At 43.4% G+C, this 25,031-nt stretch overlaps 2 protein-coding genes across 4 annotated transcripts; one reads left to right on the top strand and one right to left on the bottom strand.

Moving 5' to 3' along the window:
- The first annotated feature begins 278 nt into the window (after positions 1-278).
- HMGN1 (high mobility group nucleosome binding domain 1) lies at positions 279-7,194 on the top strand. Of its 3 annotated transcripts, none has more exons than XM_077879252.1 (6): positions 279-437; positions 791-823; positions 909-938; positions 1,022-1,072; positions 4,421-4,556; positions 6,345-7,194. In XM_077879252.1, exons 1-6 carry the CDS (start codon positions 423-425, stop codon positions 6,356-6,358), a joined length of 279 nt encoding a protein of 92 aa, XP_077735378.1. In that variant the 5' UTR covers positions 279-422; the 3' UTR covers positions 6,359-7,194. The 3 variants fall into 3 exon arrangements, with proteins under 3 accessions (XP_077735378.1, XP_077735379.1, XP_077735377.1); XM_077879251.1 differs by having other exon boundaries at positions 284-437; positions 4,421-4,549; XM_077879253.1 differs by lacking the exon at positions 909-938 and having other exon boundaries at positions 283-437; positions 4,421-4,549.
- A 9,293-nt stretch (positions 7,195-16,487) lies between these two features.
- LOC144301671 (large ribosomal subunit protein eL33-like) lies at positions 16,488-18,626 on the bottom strand. Its single transcript, XM_077878716.1, has 2 exons — positions 17,001-18,626; positions 16,488-16,819 (listed from the first exon to the last, which is right to left on the bottom strand). The coding sequence occupies exons 1-2, from the start codon at positions 17,199-17,201 to the stop codon at positions 16,574-16,576; spliced, it is 447 nt and encodes a 148-aa protein (XP_077734842.1). The 5' UTR covers positions 17,202-18,626; the 3' UTR covers positions 16,488-16,573.
- Positions 18,627-25,031: the final 6,405 nt, after the last annotated feature.

Genomic DNA, 25,031 nt, shown 5'->3' with positions numbered 1-25,031 from the left:
AGGTGAGCGCGGCCTCTGGGGCCCCGCCCCCCTCGCCTGGGTCTGGGGCCCCGCGAGACGGCGGGCGGGGGTGGGGGCGCCGGGCGCGGGGGCGGGGCGCCGTGGTCGAGTGACGGGCCGCCTCACCTATTCGGGGCGCGGGCCGCGGCGCGCTGGGCCCCCACAGCCAATGGGCGGGGGCGGGGGCGGGGGCGGGGGGCGGCCCGGCCGGGGGGAGGGGGAGCCCGCGGCCGGGGGACGCGGGGGGAGGAGGGGGCGGGCTCCCAATCCGGTTCCATCCGGTTCTCCCACCGCCCCCGCCGCGGGTCGCAGCAGCTCGGGCGGCGGGAGGAGCGTCAGCGGCCCAGGCAGCCCAGCTTCGCGGAGGCTCTCGGCGCGCGGCGGCCCGCAGGCACCCGGCACGCGCCCGCCCCGCCGCCACGATGCCCAAGAGGAAGGTGAGCGCCGGCCGCCCGCGCGAGGCCCGGGTCCCGCCGCGCCCAGGGCGGTTCAGGGCGGCGCAGGGCCTGACGGGCGGCAGGGGCCCGGCGGCCGGAGGGCGGGCGGGGCCCTCGCGCTGTGCGTGCGCGGCGGCGGCGGCGGCGGCGGCGGCCCGGGCGCGGCGTTCTGGAACGTTCGGCGGCTGAGGAGCCGGGTGGGAGATTCGAACGCGGCGGCGGGAAGCCGCTGACGTCACGCGGCCGGGCATTGTTCTGGCGGGCGCGGGGCGGGCGCGGGGGGCGCGCGGGGGGCGGGCGGGCGCTTGGGCTGGCGGGCTGCGCCCCACTCGCGCGTGTGCTTGCTCCCGCAGGTCAGCTCGGCCGAGGGCGCGGCCAAGGAGGAGGTAAGAGCCCGCGCCCCTGCCCCGGGAGGGTCCCCGTGGCGCTTCGCCCCCTCACTGCGTGTCCTTTTCCTTTTCTCCCCTGAAGCCCAAGAGGAGGTCGGCGAGGTTGTCCGCTGTAAGTAGAGCGAGCCCCGCAACCGGGTCTTTTCCGTGGGGTCGTGCCCGGTGAAGACACTCAGTGCCGCCTTTGCCTTTCAGAAACCTGCTCCCGCAAAAGTGGAAACGAAGCCAAAAAAGGCGGCGGGAAAGGTAGGCTCCCAACTTCTGAGCGCTGCGGCGCCTCCCGACGCCTTATTTCTTAACTAACGAGCCGTCCCCGGCGGCTGAGGTCTTGGGACTCGGTTAGCGACCCCCGGACTGTGTGACTCTGGAAGTCGCAACCAGATTTGCGGAGGTCCCTTCCTGTGTTCCCTACTGGAGTTTCATATTTTAGAGTAGGAGCCCTGGCCGGCCTTTGTTTTGTTTTGTTTTGTTTTGTTTTCAGGCCTGGGTCCAAAAAAAAGAAGAAAAAAAAAAAGGTCATGGTCGTTCTGGTGTTTTGTGGGAATATAATATGTCACGGTCATTGCGCTGCAGAGTTTGGAAGACTTGAGACACCCGGAGGTGCCAGCAAGTGCAGCCGAGGAGGGAAATCCCTTCGTGCGGGTGCGCATCGTGGTCGGGGCTCAGCCACGGTGGAGACCCGGAGAAAGGGAAAGTGCAGGTCCTTGCGGCCAAGGGCTCCAGCCCGGGTGCAGGGCCACCGGTGTGTGGGTGCGAACACCTGGGTGCGCCCGGCACGTGATGGCGCCGCTGAGGTTCCGTAACTGTGGATGGAGGAGCACACGCCACGGTTTACCCGAGCAAACTCGGAGCTGACTCTAGACCCCCGTTGTTAGAGGGGTCTCCCTGGGATAGGCTCGTGATGGCCTGGTTCGCACCCAGGGTCTTCGGAATGAATTGTTCTTGTGGGTCTGTAAGGTCTGAAAACTTAAGTTAGGGAAGCACAGCCTGTGTAAATCTTGGTAACTTTGATTTTGGGTGTGACCGTGAAGCCACCCTCTGCGAAGCTGTCGTGGTCCCGGGGAATTCATGGTGTGATTAATCTCTGTGCGCTCAGAGCTTGTGAGGAGTTAGACCCCCTTGGGGGTGGTGTTGAGCCCCCTTTCTAAAAGTACTGCTGGTAGCCTAGCACTGCACCATCAAAGGTTTTGTTTCCAATTATTTAAACGGTGAACAGAAAGTTGTGTTAAGTCTCCCAACTTTGGGGATCCCTGGGTGGCGCAGTGGTTTAGCGCCTGCCTTTGGCCCAGGGCGCGATCCTGGAGACCCGGGATCGAGTCCCGCGTCGGGCTCCCAGCGCATGGAGCCTGCTTCTCCCTCTGCCTGTGTCTCTGCCTCTCTCTTTCTCTCTCTATCATAAAAAAAAAAAAGTCTCCCAACTTTCCTTTTTTCCAGTAGAAAGTTTTTTTTCTTTTTTTTTGAAAGTTTTTTTTTTCTAAATATTCCAAACAAGTATAAGCATAGTGTGTTAACTTAATGTTTCTCACGACAGAAGATAAAACCATAATTCTCTGTAAAAAGTTAAGTAAAACAGGAACTTTTCTTGAAGGCCCAGAACATAACAAGCAAGCCGATCTTGTTGCCTAAGGATGGAATGAACTATGTATTATTATTACTCGTCTTTGGAATTTTTTTTTTTTTTTTTTTAATAAACCAATTGGTGGTAGTACTATGCCCATTTCCCACTTAAATTTTTCTTCCTTATTTACCCTTTCCTATATTTTGATTTGCCACCAAAACTTTTAATGAAAATATTCAAACTTTACTCTCAGTTGGTATTAGGACATCAGGTGTAATGAACACATTTCTTTCTCTGAGGCAGACAGGTGAGTCTTTGTGTCATTGTTCCCCAAGGAACAAATATGTCAACTCCATGTTGCCAAAGGAAAAATGTGGAGTTGGGGGGCTTTGTTTAACTTGAGTTTCTGTAATTCTTGATTGATCCCGTTTAAAACCTTAATGGAAGGTGGGCAGCCCTGGTGGCGCAGCGGTTTAGCCGCCTCCAGCCCAGGGCGTGATCCTGGAGACCCGGGATCGAGTCCTACGTTGGGCTCCCGGTGCATGGAGCCTGCTTCTCCCTCTGCCTGTGTCTCTGCGCCCCTCTCTGTCTCTATGAATAAATAAATAAAAAAATCTTAAAAAAACAAAACCTTAATGAAAGTTAAATTTTTGATGAATTGATTAGAACATTGGCACAGTATTTTAAAAGTATATGCATACCACTGTGAGACTGTGACTTGTAGAATTTTTTTTAGAAATATTTTGAGGATTGAAACCTAGCTAAGGAAAATACTGATTTTTTTTTTATCCTGCTCTTAGTTAAAAAGCAGTATTATCTCAGCACAGATTATTGCGTATTTTATTTCCACTTCTAAGTGTTTACATTTTTATACTATTGCCATAGTGGTTACAAAATTAGTAAGTCTAAAGAAATCAGATTATAGAAGAATAGCTTTTAATCACAGAGGTGATTGTGACACTTTGTGGTACCATTGTGAGGAGTGCTATCCCAATATGTTTGTTTTCGTAATGGATAGTTTATCCTGGGGCCCCCGGCTGGCTCTGGGTACAGCCTGCAACCCTTGGTCTCAGGGTTGTGAATTTGAGCTCCACTTTGGGCATTGAGCTCACTAAGAAATAACTTAACAGTTCATTCTAAAGATGGTGTGCTCTCAGCAGCTGTCCTGTTGTTTTACACATGGAATGCCATCTTTGGTTCTGAATACATGACGCTGTTTTTTTTCCCCACTGTTATTAGCATTGAAGTTGTGAGATCTACCTGCATCTTTGTGGCTTTTTAACAAATATTGGTCAGTACTGATAGGGGTCTTCGATACAACTCACTGGTGATCTAAGTGAGTTTAGCTGTTGGTACATTCTTTATTCACAGGGTATAAGTGTTGAATGTTTAAACTTCTTCTCTGTTGATGAGTGGTATCCAAAAACAGTTTTATGTTGCTTAATGGTGGCTTAAGTTAAGAACGTTATCCTTATACTAATGTGTGCTTTTCAGATTCTTCCAACATGTAAATGAAAACCATAAACTCAAAATTGATCCTTTTAGCTACTCATTACATGATACCAAGGGATTAGCTGTAGCAGGATAGTCGGCCTGACTGTACAACATGGTGCTGTTTTCAGGTGAATGGTCTTACTGTGAGGGTGAATGTCTTGTCAGGACAGTGATCATTTGACAATTTGATGATTATTCAAGCTTTAAAGAACTTTGGGGATGGGTAGGGTTACACTGTTCTTCCCCTCGTTGGTTCAGTTATGTGGAACTCGGGAGAATAGGGGAGGATTGAGCAGGTGGAGGAGTGTAGCTCAGGCTTCAGGTTTTCTCAAGGTAAGTCTAACGAGGCTTGATGAGAAAGTACGGGTACAGTTCTGGGCATACACTGTGGTCCTGACTGGTGCAGGTGGACTTTCACGTGTCTTCTGTAAGAGATGTGCTGTGCAACCCAGCATTAACACTGCAGTTGTTGGGCATACTGTGCTATAGCAAGTGCGTAAGTGCCAGGTTTATACTTAAAATACACTCTTGCTGTATCCTAGGATAAATCTTCAGACAAAAAAGTGCAAACAAAGGGGAAAAGGGGAGCAAAGGGAAAACAGGCTGAAGTGGCTAACCAAGAAACGAAAGAAGACTTACCTGCAGAAAACGGAGAAACCAAGAACGAGGAGGTCAGAAGTGTGTGTTCATTTGGACTCTGAACAGTAGATAATAAGTTATATATTTTTCTGAAGCAAATAATAGAGTCTTTGTCAGAATATTAACAAAGCTGGGTACAGTAACTCCCAAGTGAATAGGTGTTTTTTATGAATGAGATCATACTTGAAAATATATATGTAGAGGGCTTCTTTTTTAAACGAGTGAGCAAGAAATTTTAATACGCTCGGATTTTCACCACTAACAGATTCACTATATATGTTATATACAGGGTTCGTTACTATAATTACTAATGTGAGTTTTTAAAAGGATTTAATTTACTAATGGTGTAATACTTTCACATAACCTTAAGACTGTTTAAACAAATATCCTAGGCCTGCTTGCTCCCACCCCCCCCAAAAAAAAATCTATAGAACTGTTGTAATCTTGCTTTTATTTTCTGGATAGTGCTTCAGAAATGTTTTGAATCCATTCCTCATTTAACACATTTTTCCCACTTCATTTCTGATAAAGAGTCCCATTTTTCTTGGGGCTCTTGAGTGACTCTGGGTTAAGCATCTTCCTTCAGCACTGGTCATATCCCAGGGTTGTGGGATGGAGCCCATGTCAGGCTCCCTATGCCCCTGTTATTCATGGTCTTTTTCTCTTTCAAATCTTTTTTTAAAAAGTCCGTTTTTCTTGAAAATGACTACTTGTGTTAAGACTAAATAATAGCTTAGATCAAGCAAATAAAAAGACCTGGTGTCCTTATGTGTATCATTTTAAGTCGTAGAGAGTTTTTTCTTAAGTAGGCTACAGGTTTTGATAAATGATTTTTCTTAAGCCAAGCTTTCTTTTTAAAAAATGTTATATTGGTTGAACCTAGAAAAATAATTCGGGGTATTTTAAAAACTTTTGTATTTAAAGATCAGTCTTAACCAAATACGTATTTCTAATTTGTGGAATTTAATCACAATTTATTTTTAATTGGTAGTTCTAACCACACATCAAATATTATGTGATGTTAAGATGAGATTACTAATCTAGTTATAAGGGAAGAATTTGACCTTGTAATACATGTTAATCACACTACTCTTGTTATTCATAGTGGTTGTGCTCTAGGAGGTTGAATACTGAATAGTGGCACATGGAGGAAATACAGGGTTAGATTTTTGCAGCACCCTGAGCACATTTCTATCAACCCATAGAGACCTAACCTTATTTTAGGTGTTTTTGTTGAATACATGCTATTAATGCATTAGCACTGACCTCAGCGCTAACAGAAACAGCACTGTAAGTCCTGCCTAAATGAATCTATCCAACATGTGTATTTTCTCCATTAGGTACACCACAACCTTCTTGTGCTTAGCTGTAGTAGACAGTATTATACTTGTCTAGTCCGTATCAAGAAACACACAAAAAAGTGAAATGTGTGGCACTACGTAAACTGCAAAAAAGGCACTAGTTTAGACCGGAAACAACCACCCCAGCTGGGAATGGGAGTGTGCATGTTGGGCAACTCAAAAAATGTTTTAAGTCCATGAAAGTGCCATGAGTATTGATTCTGGCATTACAAATAAGTTTTAGTCAAGAGGCAAATTTACGAATGTGAAATCTACATATAATGAGGATTAACTGTATTTTCAAGACCTGATAATTATATATAATTATCTACATATATAATTATAATTATCTATATGTAATTATATAATTAATATATATTATATATTATATATGATTATATGTTGTATTAAATGTTAAAGACCTCAAAGATCATAACAGTCCTACAGAAATCAAATATTTGATCATTATTTTTCCTTTCGTTTGCAGAGTCCAGCCTCTGATGAAGCAGGAGAGAAAGAAGCCAAGTCTGATTAATACCATATACCATGTCTTATCAGTGGTCCCTGTCTCCCTTCTTGTACAATCCAGAGGAATATTTTTATCAACTATTTTGTAAATGCAAGTTTTTTAGTAGCTCTAGAAACATTTTTAAGAAGGAGGGAATCCCACCTCATCCCATTTTTTAAGTGTAAATGCTTTTTTTTAAGAGGTGAAATCATTTGCTGGTTGTTTATTTTTTGGTACAACCAGAAAATAGTGGGATATTGAATGTGGGAGGCTTTGATTGTCTTGGGTGTCAGCTCAACATTCCATAGACGGGGTAGTTTTTATATCCTATAATACCAAGCATACTAAATGGCAATTTGGAGTCAGTCGTGCATTTAATATGTCTTGAACATTTTAAATTTCTTCTATTCCCATGTTGTTTTTGGTAGAATTGTTTCCTAAAGAAAACCACTCCTAGATCTTGGCTCTCCTTGTCAGAATTCTTGTGTACTCTGTAACATCTTGGTTGTGGTAGTCCAGTTTTTCTAGTAACTGTTAATGTGCTGTGCAAGATTGAAAATTTGAATATGTAGTGTATATGATCTTAAATTGTGAATTAATGGGACTTAACAAAGTAACAGTGTATCAGCATTTGAAGATATTGGTACCTGATATACTGTTAAGGAAAATTTGCCTCCAAATTTTAAGCTGGAAGGTCACTGGAATAATTTTTAGAAAAGGATCACAACTACATGATTTTTTAGATTTTCGGTACGTACGTTAAGAATTGTGTACAAATTGAAATGTCTGTACTGATCCTCAGAAGAACCAATAAAAAATTATGAAAGAATTTCTTGAAGCACATAAATTAGGTTCTGGCTTAAATTTTATTGAAAGAATTACACGCTTGTTCTTCCAAAGTGTTCTTAAAATTTGAAAGTGGAATATTTAGTTTTTTTGTAATACTTGAACATGTACAAAGTTCTTGGGAGATGTTTGTGTGCCTGATTCAGTTTAATAATGGGCAAACGGTCCAGCATCCTGAAGCAAACTAAATATGTAATTATTTGTGCTTCATATTGAGATAAGTATTGGATAAGCTAAAAGTATATCTAGTGTGGTTTGTGTTTGCATATTTTTGAGATTTTCATACATATTGCACTTTCGTCAGAGGTGTTATTGGACACCTGCTAGTGCATTTTGGGAAATGCAAACACAGGGCCAGAGAACGCACCAGGCTGAGGTCACCACCTAATGAGAAACCTTGAAACAGTGTAAACTTCACTATACTTGTTATTTTGCCCTGGAATGATTGGGGGTGGGGGACACGAATGCTCTAGAAACAAGTGCTGAGGGAATCACAGCTCTGCAAAGACGACCACAGGAATGGCCGTTTTGAGCAGACTTCAATCGGGAGTGATGAAGTGTGACACCTTCTGTGAAACCACAGGATGTTAATGCAAAGAGGATGTTGAGATGAACGGACACCAAAGGAGGGCTGCTGTGGTGACCCTGAGGGAGTGGGAGGGGTCTAGGAGTCACGTTCCCCAGGTTCCCAGTTCTTGGTATCTATTGTTCCTCTGGAGGGCCTGGGACAGTGATAAACAGATTTGTCGCTAATTTCTAAGTATAGGCAGCACGGGTTTGTGGATACGTAAATTTAAGCATTGAACTAAAACCTTTCTTGGTTGTATGGTTACCTTTTTTTTTTTTTAAGATTTTATTTATTTATTCATAGAGACAGAGGCAGAGACACAGGCAGAGGGAGAAGCAGGCTCCATGCAGGGAGCCCGACGGTGGGACTCGATCCCCGGTCTCCAGGATCACGCCCTGGGCTGCAGGCGGCGCTAAACCGCTACGCCACCAGGGCTGCCCGTGTGGTTACATTATACAATCTTACTGAACCAGAATTTCTCTAGCCACCTCTCTTGGTAGCAGTTAAAAATGTCTAAAAACCCATGACGAAAACCCTAGAATTTTAATCCTTTAACCTGTCTGGCACTGTTCACCTGTACCACCCAACCCCCTACCCCTAGGAACAGTTGGTCGTCGTGTACAGTCACAGGGAGATCTCTGTTGTTCTGAAATCCTTGCTAATAATAAAGAGACTGGTTTTCTAAAAAGTAGTATAAGGGTTGGTTTTGTTTTTACTTACGGATACCTACAAGAGATTGTCTTCTCTGTAGAAAATTGGAATGGAGGTACTTCTAGATCCTACTTGCCTTGAGCATTTTATTATCCTTTTATGAAAAAAATGAACCTTCACTTGGATGTTCTCTTAAGAAAAACAATTTTTAAGAAAACAAACCACTCAGGCATAGTTTTTAGAAAGATTTTAATAGCACTAGTGGGTGCGAGAGGGTGTGGCAGGCACCCTGCTGAACAGGGACACATATACTCTCCTCGCCCCCACCCTGACATGGGGCCAGATCCCAGGATTCTGGGATCATGACCTGAGCTGAAGGCAGATGCTTAACCGACTGTGCCACCTGGGCGCCCTGAGGCATATTTTTTAAATTAAATTTCTAAGTAATCTGTACACCCAGTGTGGGACTCTGGCCTCAGGATCAAAAGTTGGATGCTCTACCAACAGCCAGCCAGCACCCTGTGGCATATTTTCTAAGCTCATTACCTACAAAAAGTGAATCTCTAAACTGGTTCTGAGCAATAAGAACTGAATGATAATGCTTGAATGGACATCAATTTAGACAAAAGGACAGGGAAGATAGCTTTTTAATAATGATGCAAGCAAATAAGTTTTCAATTTGTTAACTTTACGTAAAACCAGTGCAGAACCTTTCACTCCCTTGGCTTATCAGAGGTTGAGTCTGACCTTTCAAATGTGGGTTAATCAGAGGGCTAACAGTCCTAGAACCTGGTGCCTAGTACCAAGACTCCTGCTAATCATGGAGGCCCTGGAGAAAATCTGTTGTAGTCTTGTTTGGGAAGTGTGTGTAAAAATATTTGTGGGGGACGCCTGGGTGGCTCAGTGGTTGAGGGTCTGCCTTTGGCTCAGGGCGTGATCCTGGAGTCCCAGGATCGAGTCCCATGTCGGACTCCCTGCATGGAGCCTGCTTCTCCCTCTGCCTGTGTCTCTGCCTCTCTCTCTCTCTCTCTCTCTCTGTTACTATCATAAATAAATAAAAACTTTAGGGATCCCTGGGTGGCGCAGCGGTTTGGCGCCTGCCTTTGGCTCAGGGCGCGATCCTGGAGACCCGGGATCGAGTCCCACGTCGGGCTCCCTGCATGGACCCTGCTTCTCCCTCTGCCTGTGTCTCTGCCTCTCTCTCTCTCTCTCTCTCTGTGTGTAACTATCATAAATTTAAAAAATAAAAAATAAAAAAAATAAAAACAAAAAAAATAAAAATGTGGGCATAGGGACGAAAATTAGGGGGACTGAGCTGGTACAGGGAGGAGAAATGTGTATTATGTATGTAATTGAAGTAGAGCAATTCATACTCGCTGGGGGAAAAAATTTGGGAAATACAAAGCCAAAGACATCCATAATTCATTTACTAGACAACCCGCTGAGCCACCCAGGCATCCCTAGAAGTAGTTATTTTAGTTATGTTGAAATTTTCATGTGTCCTTGGGTTTTCTTTATTTGTAAAATGGTTTAATACTTGCTAAATAATTCATGTGGCTATGCCATAATTTGAACATTACAGGTGGAGTTTTTTCCCCTTAGGGATAACTTTACCTATACTCGAAAGCAGTACAGTATTCTGAACCCCCATGTACCAGTCAACCTATCCCAACAGCCATCAAACCATTGCCAATCCTTCCTGCTCAGCTGGGAGCCTGCTTCTCACTCCCCCTCTGCACGTTTGTGCGCTCACTCGTGCCCTCTCTGTCTCATATAAGTAAATAAAATCTAAAAAACAAAAAACCATTGCCAATTTTGGCCGTCCATATTATTTTGAAGCAAATAAGGATGGATAGTTTTAAAAATAATATCTATAAATAGGAAAACAAAATACACACACGGGAAGCAAAAATCTACATCACTTAATAAAAGCTCCAAAAAGTTTATATTTGAAGTTTACATATTGTCAGGGTTGGATGCAGATTGATTTGAACCAGAAGCTACTTAAAAAAAATCTAGTGTGGCCAGTTCCTCCTTTAGAATCAACACATTACTTTCCAGTTGCTGATTCCACATTGATTTTTTTTTTAAAGTAGGTGTTTTGTGGTTCCCTGAGGGTGTGGAAATGTAAAGTGATGTGATTAGTGATGGGCACTGGGGAGGAAGGAAAGCACAGCACAGGGATGCAAAAGATAGTCCCTACGTGGTACAAATGCAGACTCAAGTTAGGGACTGTAACAGCAGACCTGAGTTAAGGACCTCACAGCACACCTGAGTTAGGGACCATCACAGCAGACCTTAGTTAGGGACTCAGAGCAGACCCGAGTTAGGGACCATCACAGCAGACCTGAGTTAGGGACCATCACAGCAGACCTTAGTTAGGGACTCAGAGCAGACCCGAGTTAGGGACCATCACAGCAGACCTGAGTTAGGGACCGTCGCAGCATCTGCTGTTCCCACTCAGCACGTCCTTTTGCGGATGAATGTAATCCCAAAAAGGAAGATCTGGAAATAGGACTTTCCTGAAGTGCTACTAATGCCTTTCTCGGAAGTGAGGAGCTACAGCAGTGTCTAGCACATGGTGCCCAATAAATGGCTGATGCTCTTCCTCAGTGATTTTCCCGGGTTGCGATAACTAGATTCCTGGTGGATTTTTTCCCCCTTTACAACAACATAGGTTGTTGAGTAAAGCCTTAGAAAATACACTTAAGGAGCGCTTGGGCGGCTCAGTGGGTTAAACATCTGCCTTTGACCCAGGTGTGATCCCAGGGTCCTGGGATCGAGCTCCATGTGGGGCTCCCTGCTGCAGGTGGAGTCCGCTTCTCCCTCTCCCTCTGCCTGCCACTCCCCCTGCTTGTATTATCTCAAATAAATAAAATCTTAAAAAAAAACATTTGATTAACTTTTAAGTTGAGCATTGAACATGAGCGCTCCTTCTGTGGTCTGGCTGTGTTATCCTACTAGAATATGGCTGTGAGTCCATCCATGTGTCTTTAGACCCTTAACTGTAAGGATTACTGCTGCAGTTCAGGTGTAATTTATAACTCAGTTATGGGGATCCCTGGGTGGCGCAGCGGTTTGGCGCCTGCCTTTGGCCCAGGGCGTGATCCTGGAGACCCGGGATCGAATCCCACGTCAGGCTCCCGGTGCATGGAGCCTGCTTCTCCCTCTGCTTATGTCTCTGCCTCTCTCTCTCTCTCTCTCTCTCTCTCTCTATGTGACTATCATAAATAAATAAAAATTTAAAAAAAATATAACTCAGTTATGTTAATATTAAATTTTACCTCTGAAAGGACTTTACGTTAAATGCAGAAAATTCAAGTTGAAAAATGTATAGAGACTAATGATAAATTCAAGCAACGTATGAAGAATTTTAAATACACTAATCTGTTATGCATGAGTCAGAGAGAGGAAGCGTTGCAAAGCTTGCATGCTTGGATGTGTCTGTAAGGATGTGGCTGCATATTAAAATGTGCAAGATGATCAAATGTGCTGATTTGGGTTTTCACACAGAAAAATATTTTTAAAGGAATCTTAACTGTTGTAGCATAATTTCTCACTCTTGGCTTCACTTCTGCTTATCTCACTTATCTTTGAAACCAAAGTGAACTAAATATTAAGTTCAACAAATTTAATTGAACTCATACAAGTAAAGTGGCCTCTTAGAAATCAGAGTAAATGGATTCTGGGTGCTTGGAGCACACTGATCTTCCGAATTTCTGAGACTCAAAATGGGTCTTGAGTCAGTATGAAAATGGGCATTTTTCTCATAAAGGACAATATAAGATTTGACTGTAGGACGTAAAGATCTGAATAAATAAGAAAGCAGACTTCCTAAGAAAAGTCAATGCTTAAGGGTGTCAGTTCTTTTTACCTAAATAAATGTAATGCAATTCTAATCAGAATCCCAGTAGAATTTTCATCAGGAATTGGAAAACTGATTCTAAAGACCATCAGGGGTGGGGAGGCACCCGGGCGGCTCAGTGGTTGAGCATCTGTCTTCGGCTCGGGTCGTGATCCAGAGTTCTGGGATCGAGTCCTGCATCAGCTTCTCCACAGGGAGCTTGCTTCTCCCTCTATGTCTCTGCCTCCCTCTCTCTGTCTCTCATGAATGAGTAAATAAAATCTTTAAAAAGAATAAATAAAGACCATCAGGGGCATACCTGGCTGGCTCAGTCAGTAGAGCATGCAATTCTTGATCTTGGGGTTGTAAATTCAAGTGCCATGTTGGGTGCAGAGATTACTTAAAAATAAAATCTTTTTTTTTTTTTTTTAAGAAACTTTTAAAAACAATGAAGACCATCAGAAAAATTATGAGACTAGATAATAATTTTTTAATAAAAGAATATAAGAGAAGCCTTGTCCCACCAGGTGTCAAAGTTCCTATAAAACTATGGTAATAAAAAAAAGTATTGTAATAAAAACAATATGAGTTTGGAACAGAAACAGACACAAAGAACAATGGAACAGAATACACAAAATAGATTTAATACGGTAGAGTTGCATTCTAAATCACTCTAAATCAATGGAAAAGACCATTCAAAAAAGAGTCTCAGGGATCCCTGGGTGGCGCAGCGGTTTAGCACCTGCCTTTGGCCCAGGGCGCGATCCTGGAGACCCGGGATCAAATCCCACGTTGGGCTCCCAGTGCATGGAGCCTGCTTCTCCCTCTGCCTGTGTCTCTGCCTCTCTCTCTCTCTATGTGTGACTATCATTAAAAAAAAAAAAAAAAAAAAAAGTCTCAGCCCAATCAGGTATCCATTTAGGAAAATATAAATTAGATCTCTACCTTGTACCACACGTGGAGATACATTCCAATAGATTTAAAAGACCCAATACAGAAAAATTCTGAAAGTACTAGAAGGAAGTATAGAAGTGTTGTATAATTATGAAACAGAGCTTCCATTCTCTGCAAGTAATAAATCCAGAACTCACAAAGGAAAAGGCTGAATGAATATTTGATCTCATAACATTTTTAGGTTGTTTTTTTTTTTTTTTTAGTTTTTTTATTTAAACAAATACCTGAGAAATATTCAGATTGGGAGAAAATATTTGCAATGCATCTAACAAAGAATGAACATCCAAATCCTAGTCAATATTCAATAGAAGTCGGAGCAAATGGCATGAAGAGACAATTCAGAAGAAATATATATTTTTAAAATAGCTATAAAATGTACCATTTCGGCCATTTTTAAGCATACAAGTCAGTGGCAGTAAGTACATCCCCATTGCTGTGTGAACATCACCACCATCTCTCCAGAACATACTCACTTTCCTAAATTGAAACTGTGTCCCCCACTTGACGGGATGAGCACTGGGTGTTATTCTGTATGTTGGTAAATTGAACACCAATAAAAAATTAATTTATTAAAAAAATTTAAAAAAATAAAAAAGAAACTCTGTCCCCATGAAACACTGACTCGCCATCCTCTCCTCCCGGAGCCCCTGGCACCCACCATACTACCCTCCATCTCTATGCACCTGACTGCTCTAGGGACCTCGTATAAGTGGAATGACAATATCTGTCCTTTTGTGACTGGCTGAGTGCACTGAGTACATCTCCAGATTTCACCCACGTCGTAGCAGGTGTCAGAATGTCTTTCCTTTTCAAGGCTGAATGATATCCCGCTGCATGTGTAGGTGGACACTTGGGTTGTTCCCATCTCTCGTCCACTGTGAATTACTCTGCTATGAACACGAGTGTAAAACTACATGTTTCTGTCCCTGCTTTCAATTCTTTTAGGCACATACCCAACGGTGGAATTGCTGGATCATATAGTAATTCTATGTTTAGTTTTTTGAGGCGTTGTCATACATTTCTGCAGTGGCTGCACCATTTTACATTTTACATTCCCACCAGCTGTGTCCCGGGGGTTCCAATTTCTCTACACTTCTGTCAACATCGGTTATTTTCTTTAAAAAAAAAAAATAGTTTTGGGATCCCTGGGTGGCTCAGCGGTTTGGTGCTTGCCTTTGACCCAGGGCGCGATCCTGGAGTCCCGGGATTGAGTCCCGCATCGGGCTCCCGGCATGGAGCCTGCTTCTCCCTCTGCCTGTGTCTCTGCCTCTCTCTCTCTCTCTCTCTCTCTCTCTCTCTCTGTGTCTATCATAAATAAAAATCTTTTAAAACATTAAAAAATAAAATAAAAATTTAAAAAATAGTTTTAACTGCATTTGAGAGGAGTGCAAATAAAAAGAGGTGCCATTTCTGCCTATTGGATTGGTAAAAATGTAAAGAAATGATAATATTTCATGTCGGTAAGGACGAGGATTAAAAGGCATGCTTATCCATTTGCTGCGTGGACATGTCAACTGGAAATGACCTTTTTAGAGGGCAATTTGGTAGTACTTATCAAAAATTTAAGTGAACATATCCTTTGTGATAGTTAATTTTACATGCTAATGTGGCTGGTTCATGGTGACATCTGTTGTCAAGCATTATTTATCCCAGATATTTCTGTGAAGGTGTTTGGGATAAGATGAACATTTAAATTTGTGGACTTAGAGTAAAGCGACTTGTCCCCCATAATGTGGGTGGGCCTCATCCAATCAGTTGAAGACTTGGATTGAACAAAGAGACTGACCTTTCTGAAGCAAAGAGGGAATTCCATAGCAGACGGCCTTCAGACTTGAACTGCAGGTTTCGGACCCACCAGCCTCCATAAATCACATGAGCCAATTTCTTAAAATAAACCTCTATATATTACATATCCTATTCTCTTTCCCTGGAAAACCCTGATCAATACATGCTTTGACCTAATAATTTATTTTCTAAGAGTCTATGCATTAGAAGATTACAATTGTGTAAGGATGTATGTGCAAGCATATTCCATGTAATATAATTTGTAAGTGCCCCATGTCCAACAATAGATTATATTACATCATCATCGACCCTTACTACCAAACAGCACTAAAAAGACGCTGGACTTGTATATGTTTCCATGGAAGAAAACCCAGAACACATGGGTAAGTAAGAAATGCTGGTTGCAGAACAACATGCACAACATAATTCCGTTGTCTTGATGTATTTGCTGAGCTCGAGAGAAGGGCACTTGGAAAATGTTGACCGTGGCTCCCCCGAGGGATTGCGATTCAAAGAGAAGAGCCACAGTTCAAGAGGGCATTTGACTTTTAATTATGTCTGTATGATCTGAAATTGTTAAAATAAGCATATCGTAATTTCGTTTAAAAAAATTGCAACCAAGGAGAGGAAAAGAAGTCCAGGTCAGGGTTTTTCAGTTCAGGGCTGAGCTAAAAATTGTCCAAAAAAATGGTTAAGCGACCGAGGTTCCCATTTGGGGGCAAATCAGACACATCCGTCCTGGGATCTGGAGGTCCTGAACCGAATTGGAGCTTTTTAGGACCTTCTCTGGGGTGTTTTCAACTCCCAGCCTTTCCCCCACTCCGCGATGGCCAAGAATGAGAGTAGCCAGGTTGAAGGCAGCAGAGTCCCGGGCCCAGGACGGGCCCTGCGCCCCCGGTGATGGGAGATCCCGTGTTCCAGCAACAGCCCCGACACCCCGCTACGCTGAGGAAGTTTCTGAAAAAGATCTTACCGTCAGCTCTTGACGGGCCGGGCCTGCGGGGGGAAGGGGACCAGCGTGCTGCAGAAGGGTTTGCAGGACAACCAAACGTGCCACGTTGTGGACATCTGAGCCCTCAGCTCCGTCCCGGTTCCGTTGGGATGGCAGGTCTGGGAAGAAGTCCCCAAGTATCTGTGACCACGTTGAGGACGATGAGCTGGGGAGAATTCAAGGAGAAGGGGCTTGACCAGAATCCATCCCAGTCCCTTCCGGTCCCGAGCTCTCCCTCTCTCCTCCACCCTGGTCTGAATCCCACCCCACTCCCCAAGAAAAACCCCTTTCACAGAGAACGACAGCCTCCATTTATTTATTTTTTTTCAAGAGAACAAATCTGGGGGATCCCTGGGTGGCTCAGTGGTTGAGCGCCTGCCTTCAGCCCAGGGTGTGATCCTGGAGTCCTGGGATCGAGTCCCGCATCGGGCTCCCTGCGTGGAGCCTGCTTCTCCCTCTGCCTGTGGCTCTGCCTCGCTCTCTGTGTCTCTCATGAATAAATAAATAAAATCTTTAAAAAAAGGAGAGAGAACAAATGTACACTTTTATTTATTTGCTTTTCACTAAGTTTAAATCCTTGAGGGGTACAGCATCACACGGATTCTGTGGCCAATGGCTTTCGCAGGGAGGTCACTTCGGAATTTGGCACGAACCACGCCACTGTTTCCATGAGCACGAGTTACTTTTCCCCAGATCACTCTGGTTTTGCTTGGTTTGCCACCAGGAGTTTCTGTGTTGTTCTTTGCTTTGTACACACAAGCACATCGCTTGCCGAGATAGAATTCAGTTTCATCTCGAGCATAAACACCTTCGATCTTTTTTTTTTTTTAAGATTTTATTTTATTCATTCATGAGAGACACAGGGAGAGAGAGAAGCAGAGGGAGAAGCAGGCTCCATGCAGGGAGCCCGATGTGGGACTCGATCCCAGGATTCCAGGATCACACCCTGGGCTGAAGGCAGGTGCTCAACCGCTAAGCCACCTGGGGATCCCCAACCCCTTCGATCTTAAGTAGAGCTGTGAGCTCCTTTTGATTCCGGAGACTCCGTTTACAGCTGGCAAGAATGGCCTTGGACCAAAGCCTTCCAGACATAATCGTCGTTTTAGGAGTCCTGTTCCCAGCAGGCCTCCACAAGACACCCCCCATTTGGATGGCTCTAACCGTGTGAAAGGGCTTGATGAGGATAAGGTGAGGCATTTGAATCTCCAAAGATAATTTAGAAAACAAAACAAAACTCCAGCCGGTGCTGTAGGGGAGATACTTTAGAACAGAGGTCCGTTTTCACTTAGTTTGTGACCGGTTTGGGAACTTTTAGCTGATTTATTCCCAACTGTGCCAGGAAGCAGGCATGGAAACCGATGCATCAGTGGGAGGGTCGTTGATAGGACAACAGTGTGGGATCAGTGTGGGAAGGGAGAGTCTGTACATTTGTTCTTTCGCGTGTAGGTACCAGGACGGTCTGTGTGCGCGGCCCAGGCGCTAGAGATACTGCAGGGAACAAACATCCTGCCCCCTCGGACCTTACATCCTACTCTGGAGGCAACCAAGAGACAAATTAAAATATGCACGGATATAATTTCAGGAAGTTGTGTTATGAAGATATGAAGAAAGCTTAAAAAAAAGAAAGGTGAGAAACTGGAGCAGTATTATCTCGGAGAGTGTGTTTAGGGAACACTGTTTTGGGGCAGTGTCATTTCAGAACAGGAAAAGGAGCCAACCTTACAAAACACTGCAGGGAGAGCGTTCTGATCAGAGGAAGTGGCAAGTGCAAAGGCCCTGCGGTAGAAGTGAGCTGGGGTTTGGTCAAGGAAGTGAGACAGACTAAACAGGGTTAGGGAGAGAAGTAGGGGTCAAGGAGAAAGATGGGGGTAGGAACCAGGCTGTAAAGAGTTTGGATTTTATTCTGGATGTGATGGGAAGGCATTGGAGGGTTTTCAACAGGGGATCAATGTGCCCTGGTTTACGTTGTTAAAAGCTAACCCTACCTGCTAGAACAAATTGCCACAGCTTTGAGGGCTTACAACAACACACGCTTATTATCTTAATTTGATGGTCGTGGGGTGGGCATTAGTCTGGAGGTCAGATGTCCAAGATGAATGTCACTGGGCTGAAGTCAGAGTTGGGCCTTTCCTTCTGGGTTCCTGCTGAGTCTCTGCTAGGGCCTCCACCTCCGGGCACCTCCGGAGCAGGGAGCCCCACGCAGGGCTCGATCCTGAGACCCTGAGATCATGACCTGAGCCGAAGGCAGATGCTTCAGCGACAGAGCTACCCAGGTGCTCCAAAAGTTGAGAAATTTTAGGGAGAACCTAATACCCACCATGCAGATTTTACAATTTATATTTTCACTAAATTTGCTTTACTCCATATTGTTCTGTCCCTCTTCCCACTCCATCTATCCATCAGTTCGTCTTCCTTTTTTCATTTATTGCAAAGGAACTTGCAGACATCAGTACACTTCCCCCTAATGCTTCAGCATGGACGTTAATAGTTAGAGCTCAATATTTGCTTATGGTTCTATTTTTTTCTTTTGAGGTAAAATTTGCATCTGATGAAATTTACAGATCGCAAGTGTACTGTTTGATGAGCCACACCTGCGTAACCCATGCCCCATCAAGACTTGGAGACTCAAAAAAAAAAAAAAAAAAAAAAAAAAAAAAAAGACTTGGAGACTCATCGTCACCCCATAGATGCCTTCGTGCCCCTTCTTCTCCTTTCCTGCCCCCACCCATAGCCTTGCCTTTTCCACCGTGGCTCAGTTGCGCCTATTCTAGAACTTCCTAAAAATGGAATCACATGATATTTACTCTGGAATCAGGCTTCTTTCACTCCAAATCATGTTTTTGAGATTCATCCATGTTATTGTGTGATCAGTTGTTCATTCCTTGGTATTGCTGAGTAGGAATCGAACGTCTGAATATACCATGATTTGTTTATCCATTCTCCTATTGGTGGGAAGCTGGGATGGTCCTATTTTTGGCATTATGAATAAAGCTGCCATGAACATTCTGGTACAAAGGGGTTTTTTATGTGTATGTGTTTTCATCTCTTTTGGATAAACATAGCACAATTTTGAGTTTCTGTAGCACTGGACAAAATTGGAGATGATATATTTTTAGAAAGGTAAAAATTTGGCTCTTATTAGTAGGAAAACTGTATGTTTCAGTCAGATAGATAATCAAGAAAAGTTATCTTGTTCAAAGCCAGACCAGCATGAACACACATGTATTGAGTTATGGATCAGGGATTGTCCAGAGCTTTCTAACAAACTCTTAGCGGTGAGAATACCCACCTCCTGACTGAAAGAAACACGTCTTGTTTTCAACTTCTTTATCCTCTGAGGTTAGAACAGCACCAGCACATAATGGACACTCAACAAATACTTGCTAAGTGAATCAAATGAAAGATTTGTGCACTGGTTACTCAAGCAGTTTTGGGAGAGACATGACCTAAATTGCGTATTTTAGGGACACCTGCCCAAACATGCTTTTCAATCTCCAAGGCCCCGGAGAATGACTACAATATTATAGTATGCCGCTGATCTAACCATTCTAGACATTTTAAGAAACAACTGAGGAATTCAGCAGTACCTATTAAATTAAAATGTAGTATTTCCCATGTCCTAGCAATGCCATTTTTAGTGCTTACCCCAGAGAAACTCAAGAGAGCACCAAGAGGAAAAGATGAAGGTGATCCTAGCAGAATTGTTTGCAATGGTGCAAATTGGTAAGAGCCCAGTGTCTCCCAGTAGGGGATTGGTTAAATCAACTACGTCAAATCCTGCTTTGTAGGCCCAAGACCTCCTTTACATGGACCTTTATTTTTTTATTTTTTAAAAGATTTATTTATTTATTCATGAGAGACAGAGAGAGAGAGGCAGAGACACAGGCAGAGGGAGAAGCAGGCAACCCTCAGGGAGCCCAGTGTGGGACTCGATCCCAGGACCCTGGGATCATGACCCAAGCCAAAGGTAGACACTCAACCACCAAGCCACCCAGGTGGCCCAACATGGACCTTTAATATATATATATATATATTTTTTTATGATAGTCACACACAGAGAGAGAGAGAGAGAGGCAGAGACACAGGCAGAGGGAGAAGCAGGCTCCATGCACCCAGAGCCCGACATGGGATTCGATCCCGGGTCTCCAGGATCGCGCCCTGGGCCAAAGGCAGGCGCCAAACTGCTGCACCACCCAGGGATCCCATGGACCTTTAATATTAACATGAAAATAAAAACCTTTGTGAGGGAAGGAGGGATGAACAGTCAGAGCACAGAGGATTGTTAGGGCAGTGAAACTAGTCTATGATGGGTAGTATATGTCATAATATATAAATATTTGTGGAAACCCACAGATTGTGAAACACCAAGGGAGACCCCTAATATCAACCATGGACTTTGGGTGACTGTGATGTGTCAATGAAGACTCATGGGCTATAATAAAAGTGCCACTCTGGTGGGGGATGCTGATAGTAGGGGAGGCTGTAGCTTTCTGGGAAAGGGGAGATATGGGAAATCTCTACCACTTCTGCTTAATTTTGCTGTGAACAAAAAACCGCTCTAAAAAATTGAAATCTTTTAAGAGAGATTTTTTTCTTAACCTCAAAAATTGTCTTCTCATACTCAAGTAAATTCCACCAAGAACTGTGTGTGCCTTTCTCATAAATATATCAAGAGATTGTGACAAATGGAACATATTATATATGTAAAGTTTGTGGAAGAAATCTTGACTTAAAAATTATGCAACTAGCTGTTTAGTTTCACAAATATGCAATAATTTTCCTTGTGAATGCACATAATGCCACTGAACTGCACACCCAAAATAGTTAAGATGGTAAACTTTGTGTTAGGTGAGTTTGACCACCATGAAAAACAAAACAAGTTGCTCTGGAGTGAGATGGGGCAACCTGACTGGGTCACTTGTTCCCCAGGAAAGCTAATAAAAAACACATGATACTTCCCACTTTGGTGAAGTTCACCCTCCACACTTTATCACAGAAATCTTCACAGCAGCATTCCTTGTTCATAGCAGTAAAAACTAGAAGCAGATGTCCATCCACAAGAGAATGGACTACTTTATGGATATCTATCCAAGGGCATATTAAACAGTACTTAAAAATGAGTGAGAGGGGCGCCTGGGTGCCTTTGCCTCAGGTTGTGATCCTGGGATCGAGTCCCGCACTGAGCTTCCCTCAGGGAACCTGCTTCTCCCTCTGCCTATGGCTCTGCCTCTCTCTGTGTGTCTCTCATGAATAAATAAATAAAATCTTTTTTAAAAAAATGAGTGAGCCACAGCCATTACAACAACAGGGATGCACCTAAGACAGTACTGTAATGAGTGAAAAAATGTTGACAAAGATAGTTGAGCTTTCCTTTATTTGCTTCCAACCGCCTACCCAGACCATTACCTGTGCTTCTTTGCTCTGCCCTGTGTCCACAAATTCTCAGTCTGTGGATTATAGCATAGGTGCCTTTTCTGCAGCTGGATTTCCGCTAGCTTCCTCCAATGGGACTGGCAGCAGGACATCACAGGGCACGAAGAGAGACAGTTGGAGTATTTCTCTCAGTGCTTCTGGCAGTGGCTGTGATAACTTCTACAGCTCCAGCTCCTCATCCAGTTGTCTGGCTCTCACTGGATCTGGTGACAGGTTTGCTCCCTTGCCCCAAAAGATCTAGAGGGTAATGGCTTTCCACTGATGCTGGTCTCTGGGAGCCCCAATATCCTTTGTTGGTTCCTTCAGTTTTGCTCACAACTTGGAGTTCCTTCAATACAATCTCCTCATTTGAACCACAGAGTGGACTTTAGTTTTCTGGAGAGATCCAAGCTGATATAATAAATACATGGGTATGATCCCATTTTTACAAAATTCAAGACCAAGGAAATTAAACTGTATTTTATTGAAGGAATCCTATATGTCTAGTAAACCTATATATAAAGAACAAAGCAAGTGTCTGATAAACATATGGTTCAGGTCAATGAGTCCTCCTGGGGGCCAATCCAGGAATAAGACATTGTATACAAAGTGTACAATGTTCTAATTCTTTGGAAGGTGTGTTCAGAGGAGTTGATTTTAATATGGGGCTTCATAACTTACATCTATATTACATATATTCTTTTATGCAAATCAAATTTAAAAGTCAGGAAAGTATAGTGGAACAAATCTGCTAAAACATAAGAAAAAGAAAAAAATCTCACAAACAGAAGACTGAAATCGACATTATAACCTAATGTCATGCAGTAAAGTGTCACAGTCCAGAGGCAGGAGAAAAATCCTTTGGCTAATCTCTAGGCTATTAAATTTCCCCAAATTTCCAACTCCTTACTATTTTTTAAAAACCATGTTTACTGTATCATTTTCATACAATAAAATTCACTTATTTTTAGCAATTGGTTTGATGAGTTTTGACGAACACATGCAGTCAGATAATCACTGAAGACACGGAATATTTCAAAAAGTCCCCTCATGCTACTTTGTAGATGACCGCTCCTCCCACCCTCAGCTCCTGGAAACCTCTGATCTGTTCTCTGTCTCTATAGTTCTGCCTTTGTAAAAAAGTCATATTCTATATATGGAATCATTAAATATGTAGCCTGTTGAGTTTGGCTTCTTTCACTTTGTGTTCTTGAGGCTCATCCAAGTTGTTGAGTGTCTCACCTATTCATTCCTTTTTTTTAAAGAGTTATTTATTCATTTATTTGAGAGAGAGAGAGAGAGAGAGAGAGAATGAACAAGAGGAGGAGCAGAGGGAGAGGAGGAGAGAGAGAATCTCAAGCAGACTCCCCACCGAGCAGAGAGCCCAACAGGGGCTCGATCCCAGGACCCCGAGGTCATGACCTGAGCTAAAACCAAGAGTAAGATGCTCAACTACTGAGCCACCCAGGAGCCCCTCACCAGTTTGTTCCTCTTTACCACTGAGTACATTATATGGCTGTACTCCATTCACAAGTTGAAGGGCCTTTTTGTTGGTTGTTTCCAGTTTTTAAAGATTTCATCACTAAGACTCTTATAAATACTCACACATAGGTTTTTGAGAGAAGATACATTTTCATGTTTTCAAACTAAGCATGACAGAGATGGGCCAATGGTCCCCAAGACATTGGTGGTACCCAATATGACCCTCAAGCTTGATGACTCACTGGAAGGACCCACAGGATTCAGAAAAGCTGCTATACTCATGGTTGGATTTTATTACAGCAAAACATGGATGAAAACCAGCAACAGAAAAGGCATATGGGGCAGAGTCTGGGGGAAACCAGGCTCCAGCTTCCAGTTGTCCTTTCCCAGACTCTCCAGGGGAGTCTCACAGGTAGCCCTTAATTCTTCCAGCACTGCTGTGTGACAACATGTGCAAAGTATTGCCAACCAGGGAAGCTCACTTAAGCCTGGATGTCCAGGGTTTTTTATTGGGGGTCAATCATGTAGACATGTGGTGCCCATGTGACTCTCCTCAGCCTCTCAGACCCTAGTCTCCCAGAAGTCAAACTAATACAATTTGGCCAAAGCCTGAAGCACACAAGAGAGAGTGTTCATCATAAATCACATTATTAGCATAAACTCTCTGGTGTGGTCCACAGCCAACACACACAAAGACATTATTATCAAGCAGGATATTCCAAAGACTCAGAGGTTATCTCCCAAGAGCTGGAACAAGGTGTTCTAAACACCTTGGAATATGCTAATATTGAGCAGCTCAGGCCTGAATTGACCCCTTTCTGAATATAATGCATATTTGTGTGAGAAATTGCCAAGTTGTATTTCACAATGGCTGTATCATTTGGTATTCCCACCATCAATATATGAGAATTCCAGTTGTTCTACAGACTTGCTGTCATTTTCTATAATTAGTTTTTTTTTTTAATTCAGTCCTACTACTTATGAGTGTAGTGGTATCCCCCTGTGGTTTTAGTTTGAATTTTCTTTTTCTTTTCTTTTTTTTTTAGTTTGAATTTTCTTTTTTTTTTTTAATTTTTTTTATTTATTATTTATGATAGTCACACAGAGAGAGAGAGAGAGAGAGAGAGGCAGAGAGAGACACAGGGAGAAGCAGGCTCCATGCACCGGGAGCTCGACGTGGGATTCGATCCCGGGGCTCCAAGATCGCGCCCTGGGCCAAAGGTAGGCGCCAAACCGCTGCGCCACCCAGGGATCCCTAGTTTGAATTTTCTTAATGATCAGTGATGTTGAACATCTCTTTATATGTACTTCTTTGTCATTCTTGGTGAAGTATCGAATTACCCTTTCATCTATTTAAACAATTGGTTATTTGTTTACTTATCATTGAGTTTCAGGTGTTCTTTATATATTCAGGATACAAGTCCTGTATCAGACATGTGTTTCACAAGTATTTCATCTCAGTCTGTGGCTTGTCTTTTCATTTGATTAACAGTGTATTTCAAAGAGCAGAGATTTTAAATTTTTTGTAAAATCTGGGGTGGGCAGACATTGAGATGGCCCCAGTGATCACAGTCATGCTGTTGTGCAATCCTCCGTCCCTGAGGGTGGGCAGGATCTGTTACTTGTTTCTATTTTTAAGATTTATTTATTTATTTGAGAGAGAGAGAAAGAGAGAGTGAGCAGGGAAGGAGTGAAGAGAGAGAGACAAGCAGACTCCCCTGCTGAGTGGGAAGTCCAATGCAGGGCTTGATCCCAAGACCCTGAGATTAAGACCTGAGCTGAAACCCAAGAGTTGGGTGCTTAACCAACTGAGCCACCCAGGAGCCCCCTGTTACTTATTTCTGACCAATAAAATGCAGCAAAGAGATGGGATAGCACTTTGGGATTATGTTACAAAGATTGTCATTTCTGTCTTGCTAGTAGAACTTATTGCCTTCTTGGCATGTACAATTTGGTGAAGCAAGCAGCTGTGCTGAAGACCCACATGTGAAGAAACTGAGGACAGCCTTGGGCCAAGAGCAGCTAGGGACTGAAACTCTCAGTCAAAGAGCCCTCCAGGAACCGACTCTGCCAGAAAACCACATGGGCCTGGAATGGATTCTTCCCCAGTTATTCCTTCAGATGAGACTTCAG

This window comes from Canis aureus, chromosome 30 (genome assembly GCF_053574225.1).
Source record: "Canis aureus isolate CA01 chromosome 30, VMU_Caureus_v.1.0, whole genome shotgun sequence".
In the NCBI taxonomy this organism is placed as follows: Eukaryota; Metazoa; Chordata; class Mammalia; order Carnivora; family Canidae; genus Canis; species Canis aureus.
Note: the sequence above shows the minus strand (reverse complement) of the source record. Positions and strands in the feature narration are given on the sequence as shown.

Excerpts from the sequence above, each read along its gene's own strand:
- HMGN1 (XM_077879251.1), top strand. Across the intron at positions 1,073-4,420 it reads CAAAAAAGGCGGCGGGAAAG|GATAAATCTTCAGACAAAAA; the intron begins GTAGGCTCCCAA and ends GCTGTATCCTAG. Across the intron at positions 4,550-6,344 it reads GAGAAACCAAGAACGAGGAG|AGTCCAGCCTCTGATGAAGC; the intron begins GTCAGAAGTGTG and ends TTTCGTTTGCAG.
- LOC144301671 (XM_077878716.1), bottom strand. The coding sequence starts at position 17,201 with ATGCCTCACCTTATCCTCATCAAGCCCTTTCACACGGTTAGAGCCATC. Across the intron at positions 16,820-17,000 it reads CTCTACTTAAGATCGAAGGG|ATCGAAGGTGTTTATGCTCG; the intron begins GTTGGGGATCCC and ends AAAAAAAAAAAG.